The sequence below is a fragment of the Orycteropus afer genome, unplaced genomic scaffold (assembly GCF_000298275.1).
Source record: "Orycteropus afer afer isolate SDZICR_OR568_19922 unplaced genomic scaffold, OryAfe1.0 scaffold00227, whole genome shotgun sequence".
Classification (NCBI taxonomy): domain Eukaryota; kingdom Metazoa; phylum Chordata; class Mammalia; order Tubulidentata; family Orycteropodidae; genus Orycteropus; species Orycteropus afer.
In genome coordinates, this window is record NW_006921814.1 from 207167 (window position 1) to 233428 (window position 26262).

The window sequence follows — 26262 nt, forward strand, 5'->3', positions numbered from 1 at the left end:
GAATATGGAAGGAATACACCGGATCACTGTACCAAAAAGGATTGGTCAATGTTCACCCATTTCAGGAGGTGGCATATGATCATGAACCAATGGTACTGAAGGAAGAAGTCGAAGCTACACTAAAGGAATCGACAAAGAACAAGGCTGCAGAAATTGATCGAATATCCTTTGAGATGTTTCAACAGACGGATGCCCCACTAGAGGCACTTACTCAGTTATGCTAAGAGATTTGGAAGACAGCTACCTGGCCAACTGACTGGAAGACATCCATATTTGTGACCAATCTAAAGAAAGTTGATCCCACAGAACAGGAAAATTATTGAACAATATTATTAATATCACATCCAAGTAAAATCTTACTGAAGATAATTCAAAAATGGCTGCAGCAGTATATTGACAGAGAACTTCCAGAAACACAAGCTGGATTCAGAAGAAGATGTGGAATGAGGGATATCATCACTGATGTCAGACGGATCTTAGCTGAAAGCAATCAATACCAGAAAGGTATTTACTTATGTTTTATTGACTATGCAAAAGCATTCAATTGTGTGCATAACAAATTATAGATAACACTGAGAAGAATGGGAATTCCAGAATACTTGATCGTACTCATGAAGATCCTGTACAGAGATCAGGAGGAGGCTGTCGTTTGAATAGAACTAGGGGGATACTGTGTGGTTCAAAATCAAGAAGGAGTGTGCCAAGTTTGTATCCTGTATCCTTTCACCTTATTTATTCAACTTGTATGCTGAGCAAATTATCTGAGAAGCTGGATTATATGAAGAAGAATGTGGCATCAGGATTAGAGGAAGACTCATTAACAACCTGCGATACACAGATGAAACCAACTTTGCTTGCTGTAAGTGAGGATGACTTGAAGCATTTACTGGTGAAGATTAAAGACTAGTCTATAGTATGGATTATATCTCAATATAAAGAAATCAAAAATCCTTACAACAGATCCAATAAACAGCTTCACAGCGGATAGAGAAAAGATTGAAGTTGTCAAGGATTTCGTATTATTTGCTTCTACAATCAAAACCAATGGAAGAAGGAGTCAAGACATCAGATGATGTATTGCATTGGGCAAATGTGCTGCAAAAGACCTCTTTTAAGTGACGAAGAGCAAAGATGTCTCCTTGAAGACTAAGGTGAGCCAAACCCAAGCCATGGTATTTTCAGTCACCTCTTATGCATGTGGTAGCATAGTGCCTAAGACACTTGATTGTCTACCAGAAGGCTGGCAGTTCAAACCCACCAGCCACTCCTTGGAAGGAAGGCTGGGCAATCTACTTCCATAGTGATACTGCCTCAGAAACCCAAGGAGGGGTCGCTATGAGTCGAGTCCTACTCAACGGCACATAAGAACAACAACTTATGCATGTGAAAGCTGGATGATGAACAAGGAAGACAGAAGAGTTGATGCTTTTGAGCTGCAGTGTTGGAAAAGAATGCTGAAAGTACCATGGACTGCTAAAAGAACTAACAAATCTGTCCTGGAAGAAGTGTAGCCAGGATGCTCCTTGGAAGCGAGAATAGCTAGAGTTCAACTCACCTACTTTGGTCATGTTGTCAGAAGGAACCATTCCCTGAAGAAGGATATCATGGCTGGTAAAGTGGAGGGTCAACGAATGCGGTGTGGTAATTTACTTAGTGTGGCTTTTCTACCCATAAGTCTTTTTAAACTCCAAGGTGTGATTTGCTATGATCAACTGAGGAGCTCCTGATTGCTAAAGTTGTCCACCTGGAGTATTTCTGTTGGGAGTGGCACAAAACAATGTTCTAGGAGGTTCCCACTCTCTCTCAGGTGCTTAGAGTTCTGATGCTATGATTGGCTAGTTTGGCCACTCTGCCGGGCTCAAAAGGAGGCCTCCTAGAGGCAGAACTCTCTCTGACTGCTGGTTGAGGAAGATGTGCTGCTGAAAGAGACACCTGCTGCTGGGAAGGAGATGCAAGAGACATGCATTGCTGAGTAAGACACCAAGGGACATGCACTGCTGGGGGAGAGACTGTGACAGACTTGGCTGAGAGACGGTGGGCTGGGAGAGAGACTGAGCGTTTTTCCTGAACTTGAATTGCAACCTGGTGCTTCCCTAATAAACCTCATAATCTGTGAGTTCGGTGTGGCCACTGCAGCGAATTATCGAACCCAGGAGAGAGGTGGTGGTGCTGTGGGAGTAACAGTTGGTGAAAGGGCTGGAGGGAGGCAGCATATCTGGCCTTGCAATAATAGGCCTTGGGCTATTGATGGTGATTTTGTCCTCCTCTTATGGGGTTAGAGGAGGTCAGAAGATGTGGCCTCCTTGTCCTTTTTGAAATGAAGAAGGGAATGGCCCTCAATGAGATGGATGGACACAGTGGCTGCAACGATGGACTCAAGTATGGCAAGGATCGTGAGGCTGGCACAAGAGCAGGCAGTGTTTTGTTCTGCTGTGCACAGGGTCATTATGAGTCAGAGACGACTCAACGCCACCTAACAACAACAACAGGACAGAGTAGAACTGACCAATAGGGCTTTTTAGGCTGTAATTTTTATGGGAGCAGTGCTCTAGGTCTTTTCTCCCAAGGAGCAGCTGGTGGGTTTGAAGCACTGACCTCTCTGTTAATGGCTGAGAGCTTAACTACTGGGCCACCAGGTCTCCTACATTAATCTAATAGAAGCTAAATTAGTATTTTTGCAAGACTAGAAAATACAGACTTCAGACAACAGGGCTTGGTAGTTAGCAATCATAATAGTGTACAAGAAAAAGTCACTCAACAGATTTATTGCTAAAACGGCTTGGCTGGCATACATGCAAGCACAATACAGAAGGTATATCTTAGGAATAAACATAAGGCTTAACATAACCAGAAAAAATTCTGGGCAAATTATATTCAACATTAATCCACCAACAACAAAACCATAGTAAATGGACCTCTGTTTCTTAGTCACTGTGTTTGTTTTGTATAAAACTGATGTGCCTTAATTTCCTGTAATATTAATTCAACCAAGATTATTGCAAGCAGAGGACTAAATATATCAGTTTGTTTATTTACCTAGTTACTGAATACTTAATTTCCATGAATATATTTCCCTAAGGCAGTATGGTGGTTATGTTTTTGTGTCAACTTGGCTAGGCCTGGTTGTGTGGCTGGGCAGCTGGATCTTCCCATGATGAGATTGGTAATCAACTCCACAGTGGAATCTACTGTAAGCAGCTGAGTAGATGCCTTTGGGTATGTGGTCTGCTTCCCATATATTAGCAGCAGCTTCGGGAATGGTCTCTAGCTTATGGCACGCTTGGACTCTGCATGTAGCCAAGTCATTGTTCAGCAGCCTGCCATGTTCTGCCAACGTTGGGACTTACATTGGACTTGAATTAATGGTCTGCCATATGGTTTGGTAACATCAGGACTGTGCCATTTTATTTGTCGACCTTGGGCTTGTTAGCCTCAGCAGCCATAGCTGCCTAAGTGAAGAGATTCCTTTAGCTTCAGTGGGCCGGGAGCAAGAGGCAGAGATGAAGCCCAAGGTCGAGGGGCTTTCACATAGCCCCTAGAGCCTGGCACTTGGAACTCAGATTTCTAGCCTCCTGAACTGTAAGAGAACAAATTTCCGTTTGTTCAAGCTATCCCATTTGTGGTATATTCTTGTCAGAGAGGCACTAGGTTACCAGAACAGGCAGAAAGCATATAAGAGAAAATGCTGAATTTAGCTCCGCTTGCTATTAAGGAACAATAGGTGTAATGAAAATGCTGTTCCAGATTCTGAAAGTCTCCCACTCAGAACATTATGGAAAGATCTGCAGGCACAAAACCTACTCAGAATCTAAAGAGTAAGAGATAGGGGTCTCTGAAGGGTGACTGCTAAAGATACAGTAAGTCCCAGATAACACCATTTGGACTCATTTGCCCTTTAATATTATGTAAATTTACTTTCACTTTAAATCAAATAAAACAAATGCTAACTGCTAGAAACAAATTCTTTACCACACCTTCACATGGTGCACACACAGCTTTTAAATCACTGAAAAGTTTCAAGCCTTTTTTAAAAAAATAGGTATTTGGGTGAAAGTTTACAGATCAAATTTATTTTCCATATTGTAGTTCATACACATTTTGTCTCATGACACTAACCGCTATTTCCTCACAATGTAACATCTCCCTTCCCACTTCCTCCCTGTAGTTAGCTCTTCTGTGTGCTTCTTCCTGTGCATTCCTGCCCCCTGAGCTGTCTCTCTGTGTAAACACTGCCCTTCTGTTCTCCCATGATTGATCATTCTAAGGAGTGTATCTACCTGATGTAAACGTTCACCCCATATGCCTGTCTATTGTTTGGCTAGAAGCTACAGGAGTGAGTTCAATTCCAGACCTGAAGGATGGCTTGGCACCATAGTCTCAGGAGTCTCACCAGGCTCTATCAGACCAGTTGGCTTTTTCTTTTTTTTTTTTTTTTTTAATGATTTTGAGTTTTGTTCCACATTGTTCTTCTACTCTATCCAGGGTCTCCTGCACTAATCCCTTTCCAAGTGGTTGATGATGGTAGCTGGGCACCATCTAGTTCTTCTGATATTATGGACATACAGGCTGAGGTTCTCATGGTCCACTAGACCCTGGGACTAATTGTTTCCATGTGTCTTTGGTTTTCTTCATTCTTCTTTGCTCTAGACAAGGAGACCCCCAGTGTGGCATCTAGATGGGTGCTTGCAATCTTGAAAAGCTTCAAGCCTTTTCTTGCACTAACCCAAATCCTACTGCCACTGAGTTGATTCAAATACACAGTGACCATACAGGACAGAGAAGAACTGCCCCATAGGGTTTCTAAGGCCATAAATATTTACAGAAGTAGACTGCCTCACCATTCTTCTGTGAAGCAGTTGGTGGGTTTGAACTGCTGACCAGCCTTTTGGTTAGCAGCTGAATGCTTGAGCCACTGCACCAAAGCTCAATAAGAAATATATGCATGTTCTGACTGACCTACAAATTAGACTGAAGGACAGTGAGGAATGGATCTCCTGAGTAATCCGTGGCCTGCCTGTCTTTCCAACGAAACACTCACCCAAAAAGAAATGATAAGCCAATCGTCTTGAAAAGGGTCAAATAATACCTACTGCTTATATTTAGTATATACTAGGGATTTTACACATGATATTTCATTTAATCAAAATTCATGAGTGTAATTTATTTAGTAAAGGATAAATATCTTTCATACCTTAATCATCAGACACAGGTATACTGTGTCTGCCAACCCAGCCAACAGTAAGCACAAAATCCTTCCAGAAACCATGGTTTATATTATATTGCCAGGAGTGGGTGAGTCAACGTTACCAAGCATGTTATTAGTGGAGGTTGGTGGAGGGGGGAGTTTCTAAAATTTTTTATATTAACTATGTATCACAGCTATACTAAGAAAAAAGGTACTTAAAAACTCTAAGTTTTGTTAAATATAAATAATTTAAACATTAATCCTATTACAACTTAAAAAAGAAAATGAATCTATATGGTTGATAACAGGTGGATATTTTTCTTTTTAAAGGTAAGGAAAATGTTTAAAGGAATGAGCTACAGAAATTCCCCTGCTTGTCTCAGAAATAACTATATTATTTGAGTGAGGCCTAATAAACAACTATCATGTTAGAATGAAATTAATGTACCGTATTTCCCTTAAGAAAGTAAGTTACTTTTAAAATAACTATATATACTTTTCAAACTAGTCAAATAACTAATTTAATTTCACAACTCCAAAGCAAAGCAGTTATTTCAAAGAGTATGGCACCATCTAGCCTAATTTGGCACTGTTTAAAAGAAGCCAAATGCTCGGGCAGAGCAACTCTTTGAACTATCTTGTAGGTTTAACCACATTTTGCATTACTGGTTAGGTAAACTTTTTACTTAAAGGCCGAAAAGAATCCTCAAAATGCTTTGTGCAAATATATTCTTCAGGTGGCCGTTCTAGCAAAGTTTAAAGAGCAATGTGCAGGTTCTGACAGGCATCCTCAAGTGAGTCAGAGTCCAACTGTTACTGTGTGAAGACACTGTAAGACAAGCTTTTATGTCTTTTTCATCCCTTAGTACTGGGTTTGCTCAGATCTTTCACTGCATTGCAATGTTCTGTAACATCTCAATTTGGAACCAAAGATTATTTAAATAAGCTTATTTCTTGGCTTAATGTTTCTTATTATCAGGCCATACATTTTACTTGGCAAAGAGTAAGCAAAGGCAAACAGAAGTTATTTGCCATTAGTAAGTCACAGCCATTGTATTAAGTGTGCTTAAAATGGTACAAAAAGTAATACTTTTCACAAACTGCTAATGAGCATATGAGAATGAATAAATTTGCACAATCTCACAAACTTTAAAATAATTTGGGGATGGCATGAGTGCAGGGAGGAGAAAGAGGTCAGCTCAGAAGTAGATTCATAATTCCCAATATTTATAATTGAAATTATAATTAAATCTGTAATTCAGGCTTTGATTCTTTTTTGAAAATCAAGGGCAGAAATAAGGACTACAAATGTCTTGTAGAAGATGATGAAAGTTAAAAATTGTGAAGAGGATTCCACACTGTAAATGCACTGTGAAAAAGCAGTTCTTAAGCAACGGTAATAGAACTCTTCAAACAGTGATGGCAGTTGGAAGAAAGAATTCAGATTCACAGAAAGACTCCCTACTGATTCAAAATCTATCATAGATTACAGGCTAAAAAAATAAGAGAGGAAATTGATCCAATATATAATTTACTATAAACCAAAAAAAAAAAACCTCACTGCCACTGAGTCAAATCCGACTCACAGTGACCCCTCCTTGGGTTCCAAGGCAGTATCTCTACGGAACTGGATTGTCCGATCTAACAGCTTAATGGTTGATGAAGTCACGCTTATTTGAGTGCAAATAAGGAAATGAGACATATCACAAGAGTTGGAGTGGGGGAAAATTCAAAGTTCATGAATAAGGTTAAATCAGTCTAATAAGGTAGTAGTACAAGAGTGATGCACTAGAGGATTAGAAACAAAATCTTAAAAAAATAAGTATCACTTTAAACCACATCTATTGACTATTGCTTATAGGTGTGCAATCAAGTTTATGTATTGTACTTTTCCTTTCTCATTTAATCTTGGCACCTTTATGTGCCAGGGACTTCTCTAGACTCCGTGATTCAGCATAAGCTAACAAAAATCCCCAGACTTGAGGCACTAACATTCTAGAGGAAGAAGATGAACTAAAATATACATTTTTTCTCACACTACATTAAGAGCTATGTTGTTGTTGTTATGTGCCGTTGAGTTGGCCCCGACTCATAGAGACCCCTCCTTGGGTTGCCAAGGTGGTATCACTATGGAAGTAGATTGCCCAACCTTCCTTCTGAGGAGTGGCTGGTGGGTTTGAACTGCCAGCCTTCTGGTTAGCAGTCAAGTGCCTTGTTGTTGTTGTTTGCCGTCGAGTCGGCCCCGACTCATAGCGACCCCTCCTTGGGTTTCCGAGGCAGTATCACTACAGAAGTAGGATTGCCCAACCTTCCTTCCGAGGAGTGGCTGGTGGGTTTGAACCGCCAGCCTTCTGGTTAGCAGTCAAGTGCTTTTAGCCACTATGCTACCAGAGCTCCCTATGCTACCAGAGCTATGGAGGTAAGAAAAAGAATAAAAGAGAAAGAAAGGGCACAGAATGGGCATGAGTGGCTCTTTTTCATAGGATAATCCTGCACTGATATGGAAATGAGACATCCAGGAGAAACGTGAAAGGGAGAGGGCAGAGTGATCCAGGAAAAGAAAACAACACAGAGCCCAAAGTGGCCAGAGTAGACCATGCACTGTGCACAGGAGAAGGAGAGTGTAGAATAGGAAGCAGAGTGGTAGGTGGTGAAGGTTAAGTGGTAAGTGGTAGGTGGTGAGCCTTGGAGTCCTTTGCAGGGTTAGAGAGAAAGACAGAATCCTTCTGAAAGTAGACCACCTTATTGGTTTAAGAATACAGCATCCCAGAACGTGTGAACTGCCTTTAAAGCTAATAAAGTTGCAGTGAATTAAAACATGTTATCTTAGTCAATCTTTGAATCAAATTAGTCTAGGGTGACTTACTGCTGTAAATTGGTAGTTATGGTTTAAAATGAGGCTTAAATTACTCCATGATGTGCTTAAATGCCTTCAGAGCTTACAGCATAATTCATCAAGTCCCGTTAAAGGTGGCAAGTATTTCTTGCCTTCCTCTCATAAAATTCAGGCTCCACATCAAATGTCACTTCCTCCAAGAGACTTTTCCTGACCTCCCTCCCTGAAGTATAACCAATCAAAAAACCCTGTTCCCACAGAGTTGATTCCGACTCATAGTGACTCTCTAGGACAGTGTAGGGTTTCCAAGGCTGTAATCTTTAGGGAAGCAGATTGCTACATCTTTCTCCTACAGAATGGCTGGTGGGTTGCAAACATCAAGCTTTTGGTTAGCATCCGAGTGCTTTAACCACTGCACCACCAAAGCTCTTTGAAGTATCACCACCAACCCCTGAAACATCCTTCCTCAAGTCTGTCACTATCACATCTCCTTCTTTTATTTCCTTTGTAACATTTGTAACTGTCTGAGATTACTAGGTGAAGTTTTTAAGTGTGCATTATGTCACCCACATTTAATTACAAGATGTGGAAGACTAAGATTGGGCCTTAATGACAACTGTTTCCCCAAGTACCTAAAACTGCACCTGGAACACAGTACATGTTTAATAAGTACTCACTGAATGGATGAATAGAGGAAACTTTTGGCAGTATCTTCAAATCACCTGGAGCTACAACCAGAGACTAATATTAATACTACTATGATTTAAATTTACACACCAACCACCAAAGACAAAGACATCTATATTTGTACCCATTCCAAAGAAAGGTGATCCCACACAATGTGGAAATTACCAAACAGTATCATTGATATCACACACAAGTGAAGTCTTACTGAAGATAATTCAAAAATGGTTGCAGCAGTATATTTACAAAGAACTTCCAGAAATTGAAGCTGCGTTCAGAAAGGGATATGGAGTAAGGGATATCACTGCTGATGTCAGATAGATCTTGGCTCAAAGCAAAGAGTACCAGAAAGACGTTTATTTGTATTTTATTGACTATGCAAAGGTATTCAATTGTGTGGTTCATAACTAACTTGGATAACACTGAGAAGAACGGGAATTTCAGAACACTTAATTGTACTCATGAGGAACCTGTACATAGACCAGGAGGCTGTCATTCGAAGAGAACACTGCATGGTTTAAAATCAAGAAGGGAGTGCATCAGGGTTGTATCCTTTCACCATACTTATTCAGTCTGTATGCTGAGCAAATAATCTGAGAGGTTGGACTATATGAAGAAGAATGTGGCATCAGGATTGGAGGAAGGCTTCATAAACAACCTGAGATACGCAGACTACACGACTTTGCTTGGTATAAGTGAGGATGACTTGGAGCACTTACTGATGAAGATTCAAGAACACAGTCTGCAATATAGATTACATCTCAATACAAAGAAAACAAAAATCCTCACAAGTGATCCAATAAGCAGCATCACAATGAATAGAGAAAACACTGAAGTTGTCAAAGACTTCATATTACTTGGTTCTACAATCAACATCAATGGAAGCAGCAGTCAATATATCAGATGATGCACAGCATTGGGCAAGTTGGCTGCAAAAGACCGCTTTCAAGTGCTGAAGAGCAAAGATTTCTCATTGAGGACTATGATGCACCTAACAGAAGTCATGGTATTTTCAGTCACTTCGTATGCACATGAGAGCTGGACAATGAATAAGGAAGACGGAAGAAGAGTCTATGCTTTTGGGTTGTGGTGTTAGCAAAGAATGCCGAAAGTATCGTGGACTGCTAAAAAAACTAAGAAATCTGTCCTGGAAGAACTGTAGCTGGAATGTTCCTTGGAAGCAATAATGACCAGACTTTGTCTCACCTACTTTGGTCATGTTGTCAGAAGGGACCATTCTCTGGAGAAGGATGTCATGCTTGGTAAAGTGGAGGGTCCACAAAAGAGGGGAAGGCCCTCAAAAAGATGGACTGACACAGTGGCTACAGCAATGGACTCAGGTATAGTAGGGATTGTGAGGCTGGCATAGGACCGGGCAGTGTTTTGTTCTGTTGTACATAAGGTCGCTATGAGTCAGAGATGACTCGATGGCACATAACAAGGATAGCAACCACCACCACAAAAAAACCTCAGTTCCTTGCTGTCTTCCATTTTATACCTCTATCTTTCCTCCTGTAAACAAACAAAATACTTCCCTTACCTAAACAACTTATATTTGTTGTTGTTGTTATGTGCCATAGAGTCAGCCCCGACTCATAGCGACCCCTCCTTGGGTTTCCGAGGCAGTATCACTACGGAAGTAGATTGCCCGACCTTCCTTCCAAGGAGTGGCTGGTGGGTTTGAACCGCCAGCCTTCTGGTTAGCAGTCAAATGTCTTAGGCATTATGCCAAAATTATGAGTACTTATAACCCTGAGTTTTCAATCACTTGAACTGATTAAGCTGGGAATAAAAATAAAGTTTAATCTTTTCCCGTGATGCCAGGTACTGACTATTGAGAATTATTGTTAATTCACACTTACACCCTGGAACAAATGTTTGTTTCTTCTTTTCAAGAGAGCTGAAGAACTATGAACAAGAGAGAGGGGTATGATCTCAATGACAAATAATTTAAAACCTTCACACATTAGGTGCTTTGTACTTCTTCCGTAATATTTATCAGTAAATAGCAATTTAAGTTAGAGCTGCTACTGGAAGACCCAGATGAAACACCTTTGCATAGGGTAAGTTAACATTCAAAGACAAGATTCAAGGGAAGGTCTTAAAAAGAAAAACAAAAATTTCCCTAGGCTTAATATGATTTAAATTAACTGGTAAAAGTAAGCCATTTCTTCAGACTTAACGCTCAGACACTTAAACTGACATACATGTGCTGATGTAATGATTTGATATTAAAATAAACTGATATAGCAGATCTTCCTTAGTTCTTTACCAAGATACTTAAAACTTGGTAATGCTTGGAGTAAAAGTTGAAAACTTCAGGTTATTTAAAAAGGTACCAAACTCTGCCCAGTCTTTATTAATCTTGTATCATTCCTTCTTTCATGAAATCCACGAATAATCCCAATTCTTGCCCTTTACATCCAGAGATTTTCTTCATTTCAAAAGAAACTTTCCACATAAATAATAAAGTCTCAAACTCCTGTCATGACTAATTTCTGCCTCTTATTCTAAATAAGCACTGGTGATTTCTGAGGCAAATGCAAGAAAATTAAAGGAAGGCATCTTTTAATAAATGCAAAACAAACACAACCACTGCTGTTGAATCAGATTCGACTCATAGCAACCCCTCCTTGGGTTTCCGAGGCGGTATCACTACGGAAGTAAATGCCCAACCTTCCTTCTAAGGAGTGGCTGGTGGGTTTGAACTGCCTGCCTTCTGGTTAGCAGTCAACTGCCTTAGCCACTACACCACCAAAGCTCCTGTCTTTCAATAAAGGATTTAGCAATTTCTGGGTGGAGGGTAGGAAGGGAGAAAGAAGTCAGACACAATAATAAATATAACCTGTTTTATAGTTTCTAAAATGTTATCTAATAGCTAATAGTTTCTAAAATAAAATACATAGTTCCTATGATGTGCATTTAATGGAATGAGAGGCTGACAAAAGCATCCATACCAATAAATTGCATCTGGCTGCAGAGCAAGAGAACTGTCCAAAAGTATATAGAAGATAAAATAATTATATAGAAAAGGGAACTACTTTGTACTTTGCCCTGAAAACTCAAAAGATCCAAGACTTGGAAAGGAAGCAGAATTCAGAAGCAAAAGCCCTTAGGTAAATATATCCTCCCATAAACTTAGGGGCAAATAGCACTAACATCCTAGGTAATCAGTCACCTGCAGAGCTTTGCAGAGGGAATCTGATATTTGAGAAATAACTAGAGATTAAACTTGAAAGATGAAATGTAACGGATTCCGCATAAAATTCCTTACACCTATATCCTTCCACCATCCTACTCTCTCACTCAAGTATGGGACAGATGTAAGAGTTAATGCAGAATATTCACAAAATTTTCTCTAATGCTAACTCGTTGTCATTGAGTTGATTCTGACACACAGAGACCCTCCAGGACAGAAGAGAACTTTCCCCAAAGTGTTTCCAAGGCTTTGATCTTTAAAGAAACAGAATGTCACTTCTTTCTCCTATGGAGTGGCTGTTGGGTTCAAACTGCCTTGTCAGTTAGCAGATGAATACTTAATCACTGCAGCACGAGAGCTCCTTTCTCTAGTTTTTTTTTTTTTTTTTTCTCCCTCTAAATTTTCCCTTTCATATGTACTTATCTAAGGATTCCTAAGTACTAGTGTGGTAGGTAAAGTTGTATGTCAACTTGGCTAGGCCTGGTTGAATGGCTGGGCAGCTGAATGTAGTATTCCCCATGATGAGACTGGTAATCAAGTCCTTGATGGAATTTACTGGGAGCAGCTGCCTTTGGGTATGTGGTCTGCTTCCCATACATAAGTAGCAGCTTTGGGAATGGTCTCTAGCTTATGGCATGCTTGAACCCTGCATGTAGCCGTGTTGCTGTTCAGCAGCCTGCCATGGTCTGCCGACCTTGGGACTTTTGATGGACTTGAATTAAGGACCTGCCTTGTGGTTTGGTAACATCAGGACTGTGCCTTTTTGCTTGTCAGCCTCAGCAGCCAGCAGCTGTCTGAGTGAAGAAAAGCCTCTAGCTCCAGTTGGCCAGGAGCAGGAGGCAGAGCTAAAGCCCAAGGCTGAGGGGCTTTCATCCAGCCCCTAGAGCCTGGCACTTTGAACTCGGACTTAAAGCCTCCAAATTATAAGAATAAACTCTTGTTTGTTAAAGCCATCCCATTTGTGGTATATTCTTGTCAGAGTGGCACTATGTAACCAGAACAACTAGTAACTGAAAGAAAAAGCTTTAAAACATAGATTGACTTTTAAAACTAAAGTACAAATGACTCTGTAATTAACCATTTTTTCTGACATTCAGAATGCATTCGACTATCTCCCTGGCACTGTGTGTGTCCTTCAAAGACAATGACAAACTCTAATGCTGACACTAGATCAAATTAACCTGGGGCACCCAGAGATTTGCCATACTAAATCTGAAACAATTATTGCACTTTACAAATTAATTGCTTTCATCCAATTTCCATTAAAAATAACTAAGTTTATAAAAGTGATTCATTTTCCCAGAGGTACATTTCATTCTGTCACTTATCAACATCACACACCATCCCCCACACAACGTCCAAGTCCATTAAAAAATTTTTTTTCAGTTGTCAACAAGTTAATTTCAACCCATGGCGACCCCATGTGTTGCAGAGAAGAACTGCACTCCACAGGTATTCCATGGCTATGATCTTTTAGAAACAGACTGCCAGGCTTTTCTATAAGGCAACTGGGTGTGAGTTTGAACCTCCAACCTTCTGACTAGCAGCCACATACTTAACCATCTGCACCACCCAGGTCCATATAACCCTTATTTTCCACACAGCCTCAGTCTCTCTCTTCCTACATTACCTTCTTCTCTTTCTTACCTTTACTAGGCCCTATTTCTTCCCTAAGTCTATTAAGAGCCATCACAATATTCTTTCCTATGTAACTTGTGGAAAATTGATATTTTTAAAAAGAAAACACTACATTTCCCAAAGTACAAATATACCTGGTTATAAACTTTCAGGCACCTCTGATTTCAGTGGTTTTAACTCACTTCTACCAGAAGAATAACCCACTGATCTGAATAACCAATTCTTCACTGGACTGACAAGAATCTAATAACCAAAATATATAAAATTTCAACAACGTAACAAAAGAGAAATAGCCCAATCATGAAATGGGCAAAGGACTTTTATAGACTTTTCACCAAAGCACCAAAGAAGACGTTCAAATGGCCACCAAACACATGACAAGATGCTCAGTGTAATTAGCCATCAAAGACATGCAAATCAAAACCACAATGAAATACTAGGATAGCTTACATAAAACAAAACAAATGTTGGTGAGGAAGTGGTGACATTGGAACCCTTATCCACTGCTGGCTGTTGTTGTTGTTGTGCCATCGAGTTGGCCCCAACTCATAGCGACCCCTCCTTGGGTTTCTGAGGCGGTATCACTACAGAAGTAGATTGCCCAACCTTCCTTCCTTCATCCACTGCTGGTAGGAAGGAAAAATAGTATAGCTGTTGTGGAAAACAGTGTCAGTTCCTCAATAAACTAAAAATAGAACTACCATATGACCCAACAATTCCACTCCCAGGTATAGACCCCAAACGACTTGAAAGCAGAGACTGAAAAAGAGACTTGTATACAAATGTTCACTACAACACTATTCATAACAGCCAAAAATCAAAAACAACCTAAATTGTCCTTCAACACATGAATGGATCAATAAAATGTGACACTTACATACAAGGGAATACAACTACTCAGCCAGTAAGAGAAACAAACTTTAGATACATGCTACACAGTATGGATGGTGTTTGAAGACATTCTGCTGAGTGAAATAAGGTAATCACAAAAGGACAAATATTATATAACCTCACTTATATATAAAGACAAGGAAAGACAAATGTAAAGGCATCAAAGTTTAAAGTTATGGGGGTTACTGTAATTGCTGTCAATAATTTGCACATCTATAAAAAGTTGAGTTGGCAAAGGTTGTGTGATATATTTGCAACAAAAAAAGAGAAGCTGCTGAGGCTGCTTATATACACAGCCAAACACACCGCATGGGATTTGGTTCCTTGGTTTGGAGGTTTAGGCTCATGGTTTCATGGGACATTCCAGTTAACTGGCCTAATAATAATAATGTGTTTAGTGCTTCTGTTCTAACTTCCTAGTTCATTGCATAGTGTCTGGGATCGCCTGGGGTCTTATAAATTTGCAATCCTCCATCAAAGGCATGACAACTGGTCTCTATTCATCTGGAGTAATAGAGGGAGGAGGAGTCAGAAAAAGGAGGAGGATATGGAATGTGCAGCTAATTACCACTACTGAACATTAAGATCAAAGATTCCATAGAAAGCTATCTTAAAACCAAAGAGTATTTTAGTTTACCTATTTAAAAAAAAAAAAAAAAAGGTCTGCCTTGAGCATTATGCTCTTCTAAAAACTATATGGGATGGGATCATATTGACAATAGCAACTTGACAGATTAGATAGGAACCTTAGGGGGCACTGAGTTTATGTTAATGAGGGAGGAACGACTCAAGAAAGGTGCATAACTCAAAAATGTAATCTATATCAGTATATTGAACATGTAGAAACTATTGAATTATGTATATTTTTTCTGTATATATTCTCAACAACAAAATAACATTTAGAGGAAAAAAAAATCATCACTGGAAATGTCTAAGTCGCTATCTACTACCTAACCCTGAAAAACCTGATGATAACTGGAGTGGGAGGGTGTAACTTTTGCCTGCTCAGCCTGAAACTACTTTTCAGCACTAGATCAGACCCACTTATTTGCCTCTCTTTACCCACAAGCCCAGAGACATAACTGCCTTTTTCCTCCTGGTACAGGCCCTGATTATGACCATGATCAGTTCCTAAATGTATCTTTAAAGTCAAATTTGTAGATAAGTTGGAGTAAGTGAATATGGTACAATCTACTTCCATGGTGATACCACCTCAGAAACCCAAGAAGGGGTTGCTGTGAGTTTGACCTAACTTGACGGCAGTGCGAGTTCAAAAAGGGGCTCTGGTGGCACAGTGTTTAAGCTGCTAGGCTGCCAACTGAAAGGTTGATGGTTTGAACCCACCAGCTACTCCACAGGAGAAAGATGTGGCAGTCCATTTCCATTAAAGTTTATAGCTTTTGAAACCCTATGGGGCAGTTGTACATCCAACAAGGTCCCTATGAATTGGAATCAATTTTACAACAATGGGTTTGATATGGTTTCATTTGCTTAATGCAACGAAAGGCTCAAAGGCTTTTCAATGATTTGATTCAATCATTTCAAAGTGAAGGCAATTTATGTAACACTAAAGGTCAAGTCCTGTCCATGTAAGTTGGACACCTGCAACAGCAGACTTACCATAAGGCTGTCTCCACCTATGCTACTGCTTGGAGATCTCCTTTCTGGTCTTACTGACAAGTGGGAGGCATGCACTTCAATTTGCCCAACCTCACTGCCCCAAAGACAATGAATGGGCTTTCCACAGCCCAATGGGTTTACTACTAACCATCACAGAGAAGCACCAGAAGTAAAATCAAGGACATGCTGAAGAGCTGATACAGAATCCCTACAGTTGTGGTTTTTGGGTCTGCAATTTCCACTCCTTACCAGCTATCAGTTGGTTTAACAAAGCTCCTCCTTTCTTAAGTGTAATATAATCCAGTGATGCTTTGACTTCCAGAATTCAGGAGCCCATAATATTTCAAAAATAAAAGAAGCTATTATCTTAACAGTTATTATCATATTATTATTATTATTTACTTTACTAAAGGACATTAAAAGCAAATAAAAACTTATCATCTACAAGTACCATATAAAAATAAATTTTTCTCACACACACACAAAAATCCATCCTTCAAACTATAATAAATTTTATTTAAAAAAACAACAAAACCCAACCTTATTATATTGGCTTCCCTCCTTTCACCCCATCTTGCTATGGAGAAACAAAAACAAACTGCCTCAAGGAGCTGGCACCTGGGAACAGTGATTTAACCCAGTCCCATAATCAATATAAATGTTGTTGTTGTTGTTAGGTGCCGTGGAGTCAGACCTGACTCATAGCGACCCCTCCTTGGGTTTCCGAGGCAGTATCACTACGGAAGTAGATTGCCCCATCTCCCTTCCGAGGAGTGGCTGGTGGGTTTGAACCGCCAGCCTTCTGGTTAGCAGTCAAATAATCAATATAAATAGGAGATATAATAGATGCTTTCTTTTGCTTGAGTATACAGTCTTTTAAATTCTGAATCCACAGCACTGCCCATCCTCCTTTCAAAACACACTGAACAAATACTGTGCGTAGAAAACAAAAGAAAGCTGAAACTGCAACTCCCTGAGACTAACAAGTGTTAATCCAGACTGAAGAAGAAAGGCTTCCTCACTAAGTCCCTAAACGTCACTTCTGGTTGTATGAAAGGAAAGAAATATACGTTTAATACCATCAAGAAAAGACAAATTGGGTCAAAATTCTTTAATCTAAAATGTTCCAAAAACCCAAAATATACCTGGACTTACTCGGCCTTAAAGAGCAGCTGGGCAACAGGAATAGTTCTTTGTAATGTGAAACTAGACCATAGAAGTGGTAGAAAATCTTAAATTGCACACATTCCACAAACTGTGCTTTCAAAAGCTATTTATGACTGAAATTTATAGATCCAAAGTTGATTAATTATCATTAATATGTAAATGATAGCACATTTTCCTTTCTTTTCAGAAAACCTGTTATAAACTTTCTCCTATCATACAAAATACTTAAACAAGAGGACTTCTTCCAAATATAAATGTATCATTTTCTCCTTTACAATGCAGTGGTGTTTTATCAATGGCATTACTTTGAAAGTAGGAGGAGGAAAAACAGAAAGAAAGAAAACCTAAGCAATGGATTTACATGGGAAATTCCAGCATATTACAAACTTTTAATAAACAAAAACATTTTACTTACGATGTTCCCTGCTGAGAATTAGAGTGGGGTTTTGAAGTATCATGTTGTTCTGTGGGAAGGGGGAAAAAACCATCAGAGCAGCACAATACCATGTATTTATGAGATCATTAGTTAAGCTCCCTTTTTTGCTGTTCGAACCCCTACCCTTTTGCCTAAACAGTATACTGAAATCCTGTCAACCAGGGTGCTATACACTGCCCTTGACACACCTGACCACTACACAAAGTAACACATATTATTTATAGAGAGAGGGTTTGCTTAGAATTGCAAAACTCTTAGTAGACCAAAAATACTTTGAAAAGCACTGCTTAAGGAGTGAGGTAGGCATTCTAGAATTTGCCTCCTTTCCCCAAAGCTAGTCATTCTATTCTATCCAGCCCAGAATTTTTACAATTTGGGTGACTCATCACAGTAACTGCAAAAGGAAAAATTACAAGTCAAAGCCCTGGAACAGGGAAACTCCCTTTTAGGAATCTGATACATGAGATTAGATTACTAGCAAGAAAGTGAAAAGCCACAAAATTCAAAGCAGTGTGGTCAGCTGCCATCTTTGAGTGGGGTGCCACCATATCTGAATCCCTACTTTAATGTTATGTAAATGCCCTCACTTTGAAAAGACAACCAACACATGCCTGCAATAAATTCTTCATCACAATCACCTTCACTTACTGCATTTAAAATCACTTTTAAATCACTGAAGAAGCATTGAGCCTTTTCTTGCACTAAAGGTAGGCCAAATAAGAACCATATGCATCTATTCTGACTGACCTATAATTCATAAAGACACAGTTAGGAATGGATCTCATTTGTAACCCAGGGATTGACTACTCAATATTTAAAGACTGCCTAGTGGATACCAGTATGTTTGTTCAAAGCATTTGGTCTTGTCTTCAATGAGCTTACATAACTCACATACATGTTACATAACATATCTTACAACAGATTGAGGGACATAACGCAGAAAAGAAAATATCTACAATCCCAGGCAGTGTGTGATAAGTTCACAAATCAATCACACAGATTTATTGTCCCAGAAATCTAGAAAATGGTCATTCTATTACTAATGACCAAGGCAAATTAGAGAAGGAATAAAATAAATTAATGACTGCTAGAAGGAGGGAGAGGTGGGTGGAAAAGGCTTCTAAGAAGAAGATAATGTGAGCTATGGTAGGGAAGTGGGAGGAGCTGCAATGGGACAGATTTGGAAAGAGTAAGGCTAGGACACAGAATCCATAGATCACTGAAAGACAGACGGAAGTCAAGTTTTAGAAGACTTGAAATGCCAGGATGAGACGTTATGACCTTATTTGATGGGCAATAAGACAGCATCAATGGTTTAAATAGGGACATCAAACAGTGTTTCCTTAGCAAAATTACTCGGTGGTGCTACCTAGCATAACCTGGAATAGGGCAGGAAATTCTAAGTATGGAGGCAACAAATCAATTGGCAATCTGCTGTTTTCTTCTAGACATTAGATATCTGGGACCTGAAACAAGACTGGAAGTGGAATGAAAACATGGTTCTCCTTTAGACAGGAGTAAGTGACATTTTCCACTAATGTCTTGTGTGTTCTTTCATATATACAATTAATCATTTTATCCTCATAGTGGCAGCAGCTCTTATATGGTATTTTAAACTCCTTCCCCATAGCTCCCTAGAAAGCTAGGCCAGGAGTACAAACCAGAGGAGCTACAGCCAGTCACTCTTTACTGACCATTCACAGAGCACAGTCGTCTTGACTGGTTATACTTAAGCAGCCATGTTTTGTAAATGTGGACACAAACACGACATACAAATAAAATCCCTGCATTTTTTTCTACAAAATCCCAAACCTACGTACCTGTAAGTTTCATTGTTGAAGAAAACAATCTATTCTTATATATAATTTCTGAGTTACAAAGACTCACATTCAAAGATATATACTCCATGTGAGGAAATGCCAAATTGTGTTTGCTGAGCACTTTACTAAAAAGCATCAGCATCATCTCCACACCCCCAACCCCCAGGGGTGGCAGGTTATTAGTACGAAGTAGTTATTAGCAGTATGAAGTTTGCTGAAGGTCTTTCCAGTCTTTTTTAAAATATACCCTTTTAACCTGGACCACCACCCTTCTTTTATACCAGATATATTCTTGAGACAAATTCTTTTGTTATTTAAAATATTGTTTTCTTTTTTTAAAAAATTGTGATTCGTGTGAAAGTTTACAGAATAAATTGGTTTTCTATTCAATAGTTCTTACACATTCTGTTTCATGGCATTGACTGCAATTCCCACACCGTAACAGCTCTCTTCCTACTTATGGTTATCTTCTCCCTGTGTCCTTCTTTCCTATGCATTCCTGCCTCTGGGATAGCTCCTAGTGCAAATGGTACCCTTCTGATCTTCCATGGTTCTAAGGAATATACCTACCTGGAGCCTGTCTACCTTGTAGATATATCTATTGTTTGGCTGGAAGTTAAGCCATGGGAGTGAGTTTAATTCCAGGCCTGAAGGGTGACTAGGGGCCACAGTCTTGGGAGTTTTACCAGTCTCTATCAGATAAGCAAGCCTGGTCTTTTTTAATGATTTTGAGTTTTGTTCCATATTTTCTCCCACTCTATCCAATGTCTCCAATTTTGATCCCTTTCTGAGTGGTTGGCAGTGGTAGCTGGGCACTATCTTGTCAGCATTATCCTTTTGCAACAATCTGAAATTCTACCCAAAGAAAATTTTTTTTGCTCTCCTTTACCATGCTTTCAACATGAAAAGCCCTTGTTTCTTTTGGGGCTTTCTTTTTAAATTAATGTTTTCATATTAAAACAATAAAAACTATGCTTTGTTCTCAAACGCAATAATCAGTTCCAGACATTTACTCACTTTGGCTTTGGGTTGCAGAACTGATGTGCTGAGAGTCCTAGAAGTAAAAATAAAAATCTCTAGTTATTAAAATAGAATGTAAATCTAAGGGCAAACTGTACAGCTTGTAGCATTAAAAAGATAGTCTTACAAAAGCTTTCGAATATATAGGAAAAAATGGAAATAACTGTGCAGGGAATACCCACATAATCCACTAGAAAATTTCTACAATGAACGTTTTGTTACATGACTTTATCACCTACCTATCCATTCATCAATACAATTTTTTGGTACATTTCAACATAGGGTGAAAATACTGATAAGTCTAATTTTTACATAAAACAGCTTTTTTTTGTTTTTATTGTTTCCCAGAGTTCATTTTTCTTCTGGCATTAAAGAAAGGCATTTTACAAAGTTTAATACTTTACTTTAAAACCAGTAATAATGAATCACGTTTTGTTTCTTTAAGTATTTTTAGAAATATATAAAATACCTAATTTGTGGCAAGATAACCTCTTTTGAAAACAGTATCATGGAAAGGAATAGTAATAATATATTAACAATGTGCATGCATATCATGCAGGACAGAACACAGATCTGAAGATGAGGTTTCTTAACTGTGATGATTACCTAAAAGTTTAAGAGCCTCCAAAAAGGATATTGGCAGGGTTTTGATACATTGTTCACTAATACTGAACCGTAACGGAAACAAGAGGTCCACAGTTGATTTGTTTGTTATCACACCATCACGTTAAATGTTACAAGATTTAAGAAGTACGAGAACTATGAGATGTATGTATATGTACAGAGTCCCCGGGTGGTGTAAATGGTTAACGTGCTCATCTGCTAACCAAAAGGGTGGAGATGTGAGTCCATCAAGAGCTATCTTGGGAGAAAGGCTCGGAAATCAACTTAGGAAAAATTAGCCACTAAAAACCCTATGGAGCACGGTTCTACTCTGACACACATGGTGTCGCCATGAGTTGTTAAAAAGATAGTAATTCATTGATCTGGCCCACAACAATAGTTGCGACTTTCTCACTGATGTGGATGCGGTGTCTACTATCATTTCAAGGAATTACCTTTGTGGGAAAAGGAAATTTAGATGGCTCAGCTGTACTAGGCGTATGTATTGCTGTCAAAGGAGGAGGCCATGAATGGGTCATTTCCTGGAAAGAGATTTGAAAGGGAAGAAAAAGTAAATTATAAATAGAACACTTCTGCTACTTAAGTTAACTTTACAAACTCAATGCAGAATGGACTGATGGTAAATGAAAAGTGAAAGTTAAAAAGTTATTTCATTTACTTTCTCTCAAAATACTTAATGAGCTATCGTCAAAAATGAAAGATCTCCTAGTTATGTAACTGAAATAACCAGTTTGAAGAAGAAAAGAAGAGCTTAGAACATGAATGGTTTTTTAAACACTCTGAATATTATAAAGCATATAAACTGTAATAGGTGTTATACTAGAGGTTATGTAACTTTGACAACTCTAAATGACGGGCCATGCTAGACAGTAGTCTGTACTCAATGTTGTCTTTCTCTCTCAGATTCTTTACTGCATTTCCTGGAATTATTTAAGTTCAAAGGAAGAAGAACTTTCCTGTTTGACTTAAGCAAACAAGTAATTCAGGTCACTTGTTCCACTTGGGAGAGTTTTAATGGATTTGACCCTTCTCTGATACACACTATTAGCACATAAGAACATTTAGGGGGAGAGGGCCTTAAAAAACTACTTTCCCTTTCTATGAACAGAAGGTTTGTTTTTATTCACTGTTTTCTTGGTTAGAGGCAAAATTTCTAAGAATTTAAAATTAATATACTCATCCTGACATGTATTCTTTTTTTGCCCTAAGCACGCTCATGAATTTTATTCTTTGTTAGAGCCAGTGCAAAGCAGGCATGTCAAATAAAGAACATCTAATTGCAAACACACACACACACACACACACCTTTCCTTCCCCTTCCAGAAAAGAGCTAAAATGGCACTAGAGATCAGGAACTCCAACACCTTCATTCTACAGGTAAGGAAACTGAGGTCTAAAATGACTGGATCAAGTTCCCCCAGGAAACCAATGACTAAGCCAAGCACAGGGCCCCTTCGTCTTTCCAGTCTAAGAGAAAGAAGTCTTTCTTGCATGTGCTGGACTGGCCTGGCAAATTGGCTTAAAGATCAACCTGCAGCTCTCTACCAGCACACTGGGGACCCCAGATCATGTTTAACATGGAGAATCATGCATATGTGGGAGATCATACATATACATGTATATGTGTAACATATTTTATATTAGAACACTTCTTCTTAAAGTGTTGTCTAACCTCTCTATACCACAGACATGCCCTTCAGAGACTGGTGACAGAGCTCTAGCAAGTACTTCACTGCCAAGTCCTCCCCTGTTTTTTTCCACTATCACTCTCTAGGCTCCTATAACCCCAGAACAGACAAAAATGACTTGGCACAGGGATAAGCAAAAAACGGCTTTCTTGTTAACTTCTGTTAAAGATGAAATCATGCCCTTGTCTACTGACTAGCCATCTGCTTTGCTCAGAACAAAACAGGAATTCTGCATTAAAATACAAGGGAAGATTACAGCTCTGGGGTTCTTACGAGTAAAGTCAGTGGAAGTAAAATGTTACAACTAGCTGTTGTTGAGTTGATGCCAACCCATGGCAACCCCATATGTATCTCAGTAGAACACGAACTGTGCTCCATAGGATTTTCAATGGGTGATTTTTTGGAAGGAGAATGCCATACTTTTCTTCTGAGGTGCCTCTGGGTGGGTGGGACCTTCTATCTTTCAGTTTGCAGACAGTGCATTACTGTTTGCACCACCCAGAGACTCCTGAGTAAACTGTTACTTACCTAAGATATGCTCTTTGAGGCTCAATTCTCAGTAGCGGGGAGACTGCTATTTTTAGTTGCCATTGAGTCAATTCAGACTCATGTCAGGCAAACCACGTATATGCAGAATTGCTTCACAGGTTTTTCAAGGCTGTGATCTTTCAGCAGCAGATCAACAGGCTTATCCTTTGAGGTACCTCAGGGTGGGTTTGAATCACCAACCTTTTAGCTAATAGTCCAGTGCTACTAGCCGGGGACTCTACAAGTAGATTAACACCACCTATTTTCCATCATGTTTAAGACTAATTTATGTAAATTGCTTTGATGGTGCATGCTGTGTTGTTGCTGAGGGCCCCTGATTCTGACTCATAGCAACAATACTATAGAACAAAGCAGAACTTCCCCATAGGGTTTCCAATGCTGTAGTCTTTATGGAAGCAGACTGCCACACCTCTCTCTTGCAGAGCCACCAGTGGTTTGAATCACCAGCCTTTTGGTTAGCAGCCTCGTGCTTAACTATTTCATCCTTGTATGGTACATAGAAGACACTTAATACAATTATATTAAAATTTTCAATTAAAGTTTTTAAAGAATTTTAAAACTGAACCAAATAGTTGCTGCTGTTTTATTTATATGACTATATTTTAAGGTATGGAACCGTTATAATGCTAAAATGGAAAAGAAAGAAAAAAAAAAGAGCAATAATCAATTCAGAAGATGTTTGAGAGCATCACTCCTACGCTTTCCAGAATTTCTTTAGAGTTCCAGTGGTATCTGTGATGTTTAGCCACCAGTTCAAGCTATGTGAATTGTACTCTCAATACTTAAGACTGCCCCAGCTGTTAAATTAGGCACTTATAAAGTACATAAACTCTTTCAGGTCCTAAATGGTTCTTTAGTAGCCTAAACAAACTTATATAGCTCCTTAAATGTCTAACATAGTAGAGGAGCATCAATCTTTGTACAACTGAAGTCATTACTAAGGTTGCCCAGAATCACAAGGGCATGGTTTCACTTCTTTTAATAATTTATTTCATATGAAAGTAGGCAAACCACTTGACAGCTGCCCAAGTCTTGCCTTCTAAGCCCCCACATGCTCTAGGTTCTGACTACCTCTCTATCTTGATCATTTCGCTATACACAGACTCTCTAGCTCTCGTTCCTCTAATACACCAAACTTTTTCCCACCTCGAGGTTTTGTTCACTTGTCCACTATATTATTCACAGCACCTATCAATATTTCGCAATATATTATATATTGATCTTCCCCTACTCCCCCAATGTGATCTCTATGAGAGCAAGGACTTTGTCTTGTTCATTATCACATCTCTCCAAAGCTTATTAGATATTTGCTGAATAAATGAATGAATAAACAATTGAGTAGTGCTACCATTTATTGCACCGGCATCATCAGAATGTTGCATTGGGGCAATGGTTACTAGTACTGACCTAATTCCTAAGAGGCTATGTCACTATAAGGAGAAAATCTATTTCCATATGTCCACTGAGGGCACAGTGCACTTTCTGGAACCTAGTACATAGCCAGTTCTTGGTTTCTAGCAGTGTCTGTCTCTATCTTCTTACCCATCAGCGTGTAGGAGTTATAGGTTACCACTTTCCCTTTGTTAAATACTTCCACCCTTAATATTTTCCCCAGAGAACCAAACAATATCTTCTGTAATTGATTTTCTCTGTTAGGTAACTATTATGTCCATTACTTGTCAGAAAGATTTGTGTTTGGATTCCTGGGAATCTTAATAAATTGTTGGTACAAGATAAAAACAGGAACCATGAGGCCGAGGAAAGCATCTGGATCAGCATCAGAAGGTGTGAGCTGGCATGGACCCTACAGATCATCTACTAGCCCATAACCATTTTTCAAAGAAAACTGATGAGGAAACCAATGCCAGTAAGAACACGTGACTTAACTGAGGTAACAAATAGAGGAGAGGAGGAGCAGACTCTAAGTCTCCACTATGCAAAGGTCCACATACTCTTCAGTTCCAGACATCTTTTCATTTGCTTTCTCTATTTATGATTTCCAAATTAAGATACACCCCTTTGGCTTTCCATTAATCATTTACTTTCAAGCACTTCCAGGGAAACGAACTTATTAAACTGATGTGAGGTAAGAGGGAAGGGAGAATGGATGAGTTTATTAATCTAAAAATGCTTGTCTGGTGCTCTAATAACCACCTTCCTAAACAAAGGATGTGACATGTCACATAATTATATACATCAAAATCTAAAAGCAGCACTGATGTATGCAGAAAACAAATCTGTATTGTTGCATAACAATATACTGTTATTGTCTATATTGGTGAAATAAAAATAACACACACAACTTAAGAGAAAATACTAAGGCCATATATAATTCAGTCATTTATCATTCTTATGGCTGACTGTAACAAAGAATTTCAGGAATAGAAGAGGGAGAAGATGAAACAAAAGCTTGATCAAGGTAATTTGTTTATTATTAGTTTCATTATCTGGTTGACAGTGTTTTTTATTTCCCCCTTAAACATCCTAAATACAAGAGAGGACAAACACTGTAAAACAAAAATGATGGGATATCTGGTGGCGCAGTGCCTAAGGCATTTGACTGCTAAACCAGAAGGCTGGCGATTCAAACCCACCAGCCACTCCTCTGAAGGAAGGTTGGGCAATCTACCTTGGTAGTGATGATGTTGTTGTTGTTGTGTACCGTCGAGTCACACCTGACTCATAGTGACCCCTCCTTGGGTTTCCGAGGCAGTATCACTACGGAAGTAGGATTGCCCAACCTTCCTTCCGAGGAGTGGCTGGTGGATTTGAACTGCCAGCCTTCTGGTTGGTAGTGATACTGCCTCGGAAACCCAAGGAGGGGTCGCTATGAGTCAGAACTGAATCGACGGCAGTGTGTTGTGTTGTTGTTGTGTTTCCAAATAGCCACTTAGACACTTTTCTC

General features: G+C 39.2%; 1 protein-coding gene across 1 annotated transcript in view; it reads right to left on the reverse strand.

Annotated features, from left to right (window-relative positions):
- The window catches only part of AFF1 (AF4/FMR2 family member 1), a 140054-nt gene that overhangs the window by 50204 nt on the left and 63588 nt on the right, over window positions 1-26262 (reverse strand). The window contains 4 exon segments of the mRNA XM_042782047.1: window positions 17636-17684; window positions 19026-19133; window positions 20494-20530; window positions 21555-21641. Of these exon segments, the coding sequence (XP_042637981.1) occupies window positions 17636-17684; window positions 19026-19133; window positions 20494-20530; window positions 21555-21641 (281 nt within the window).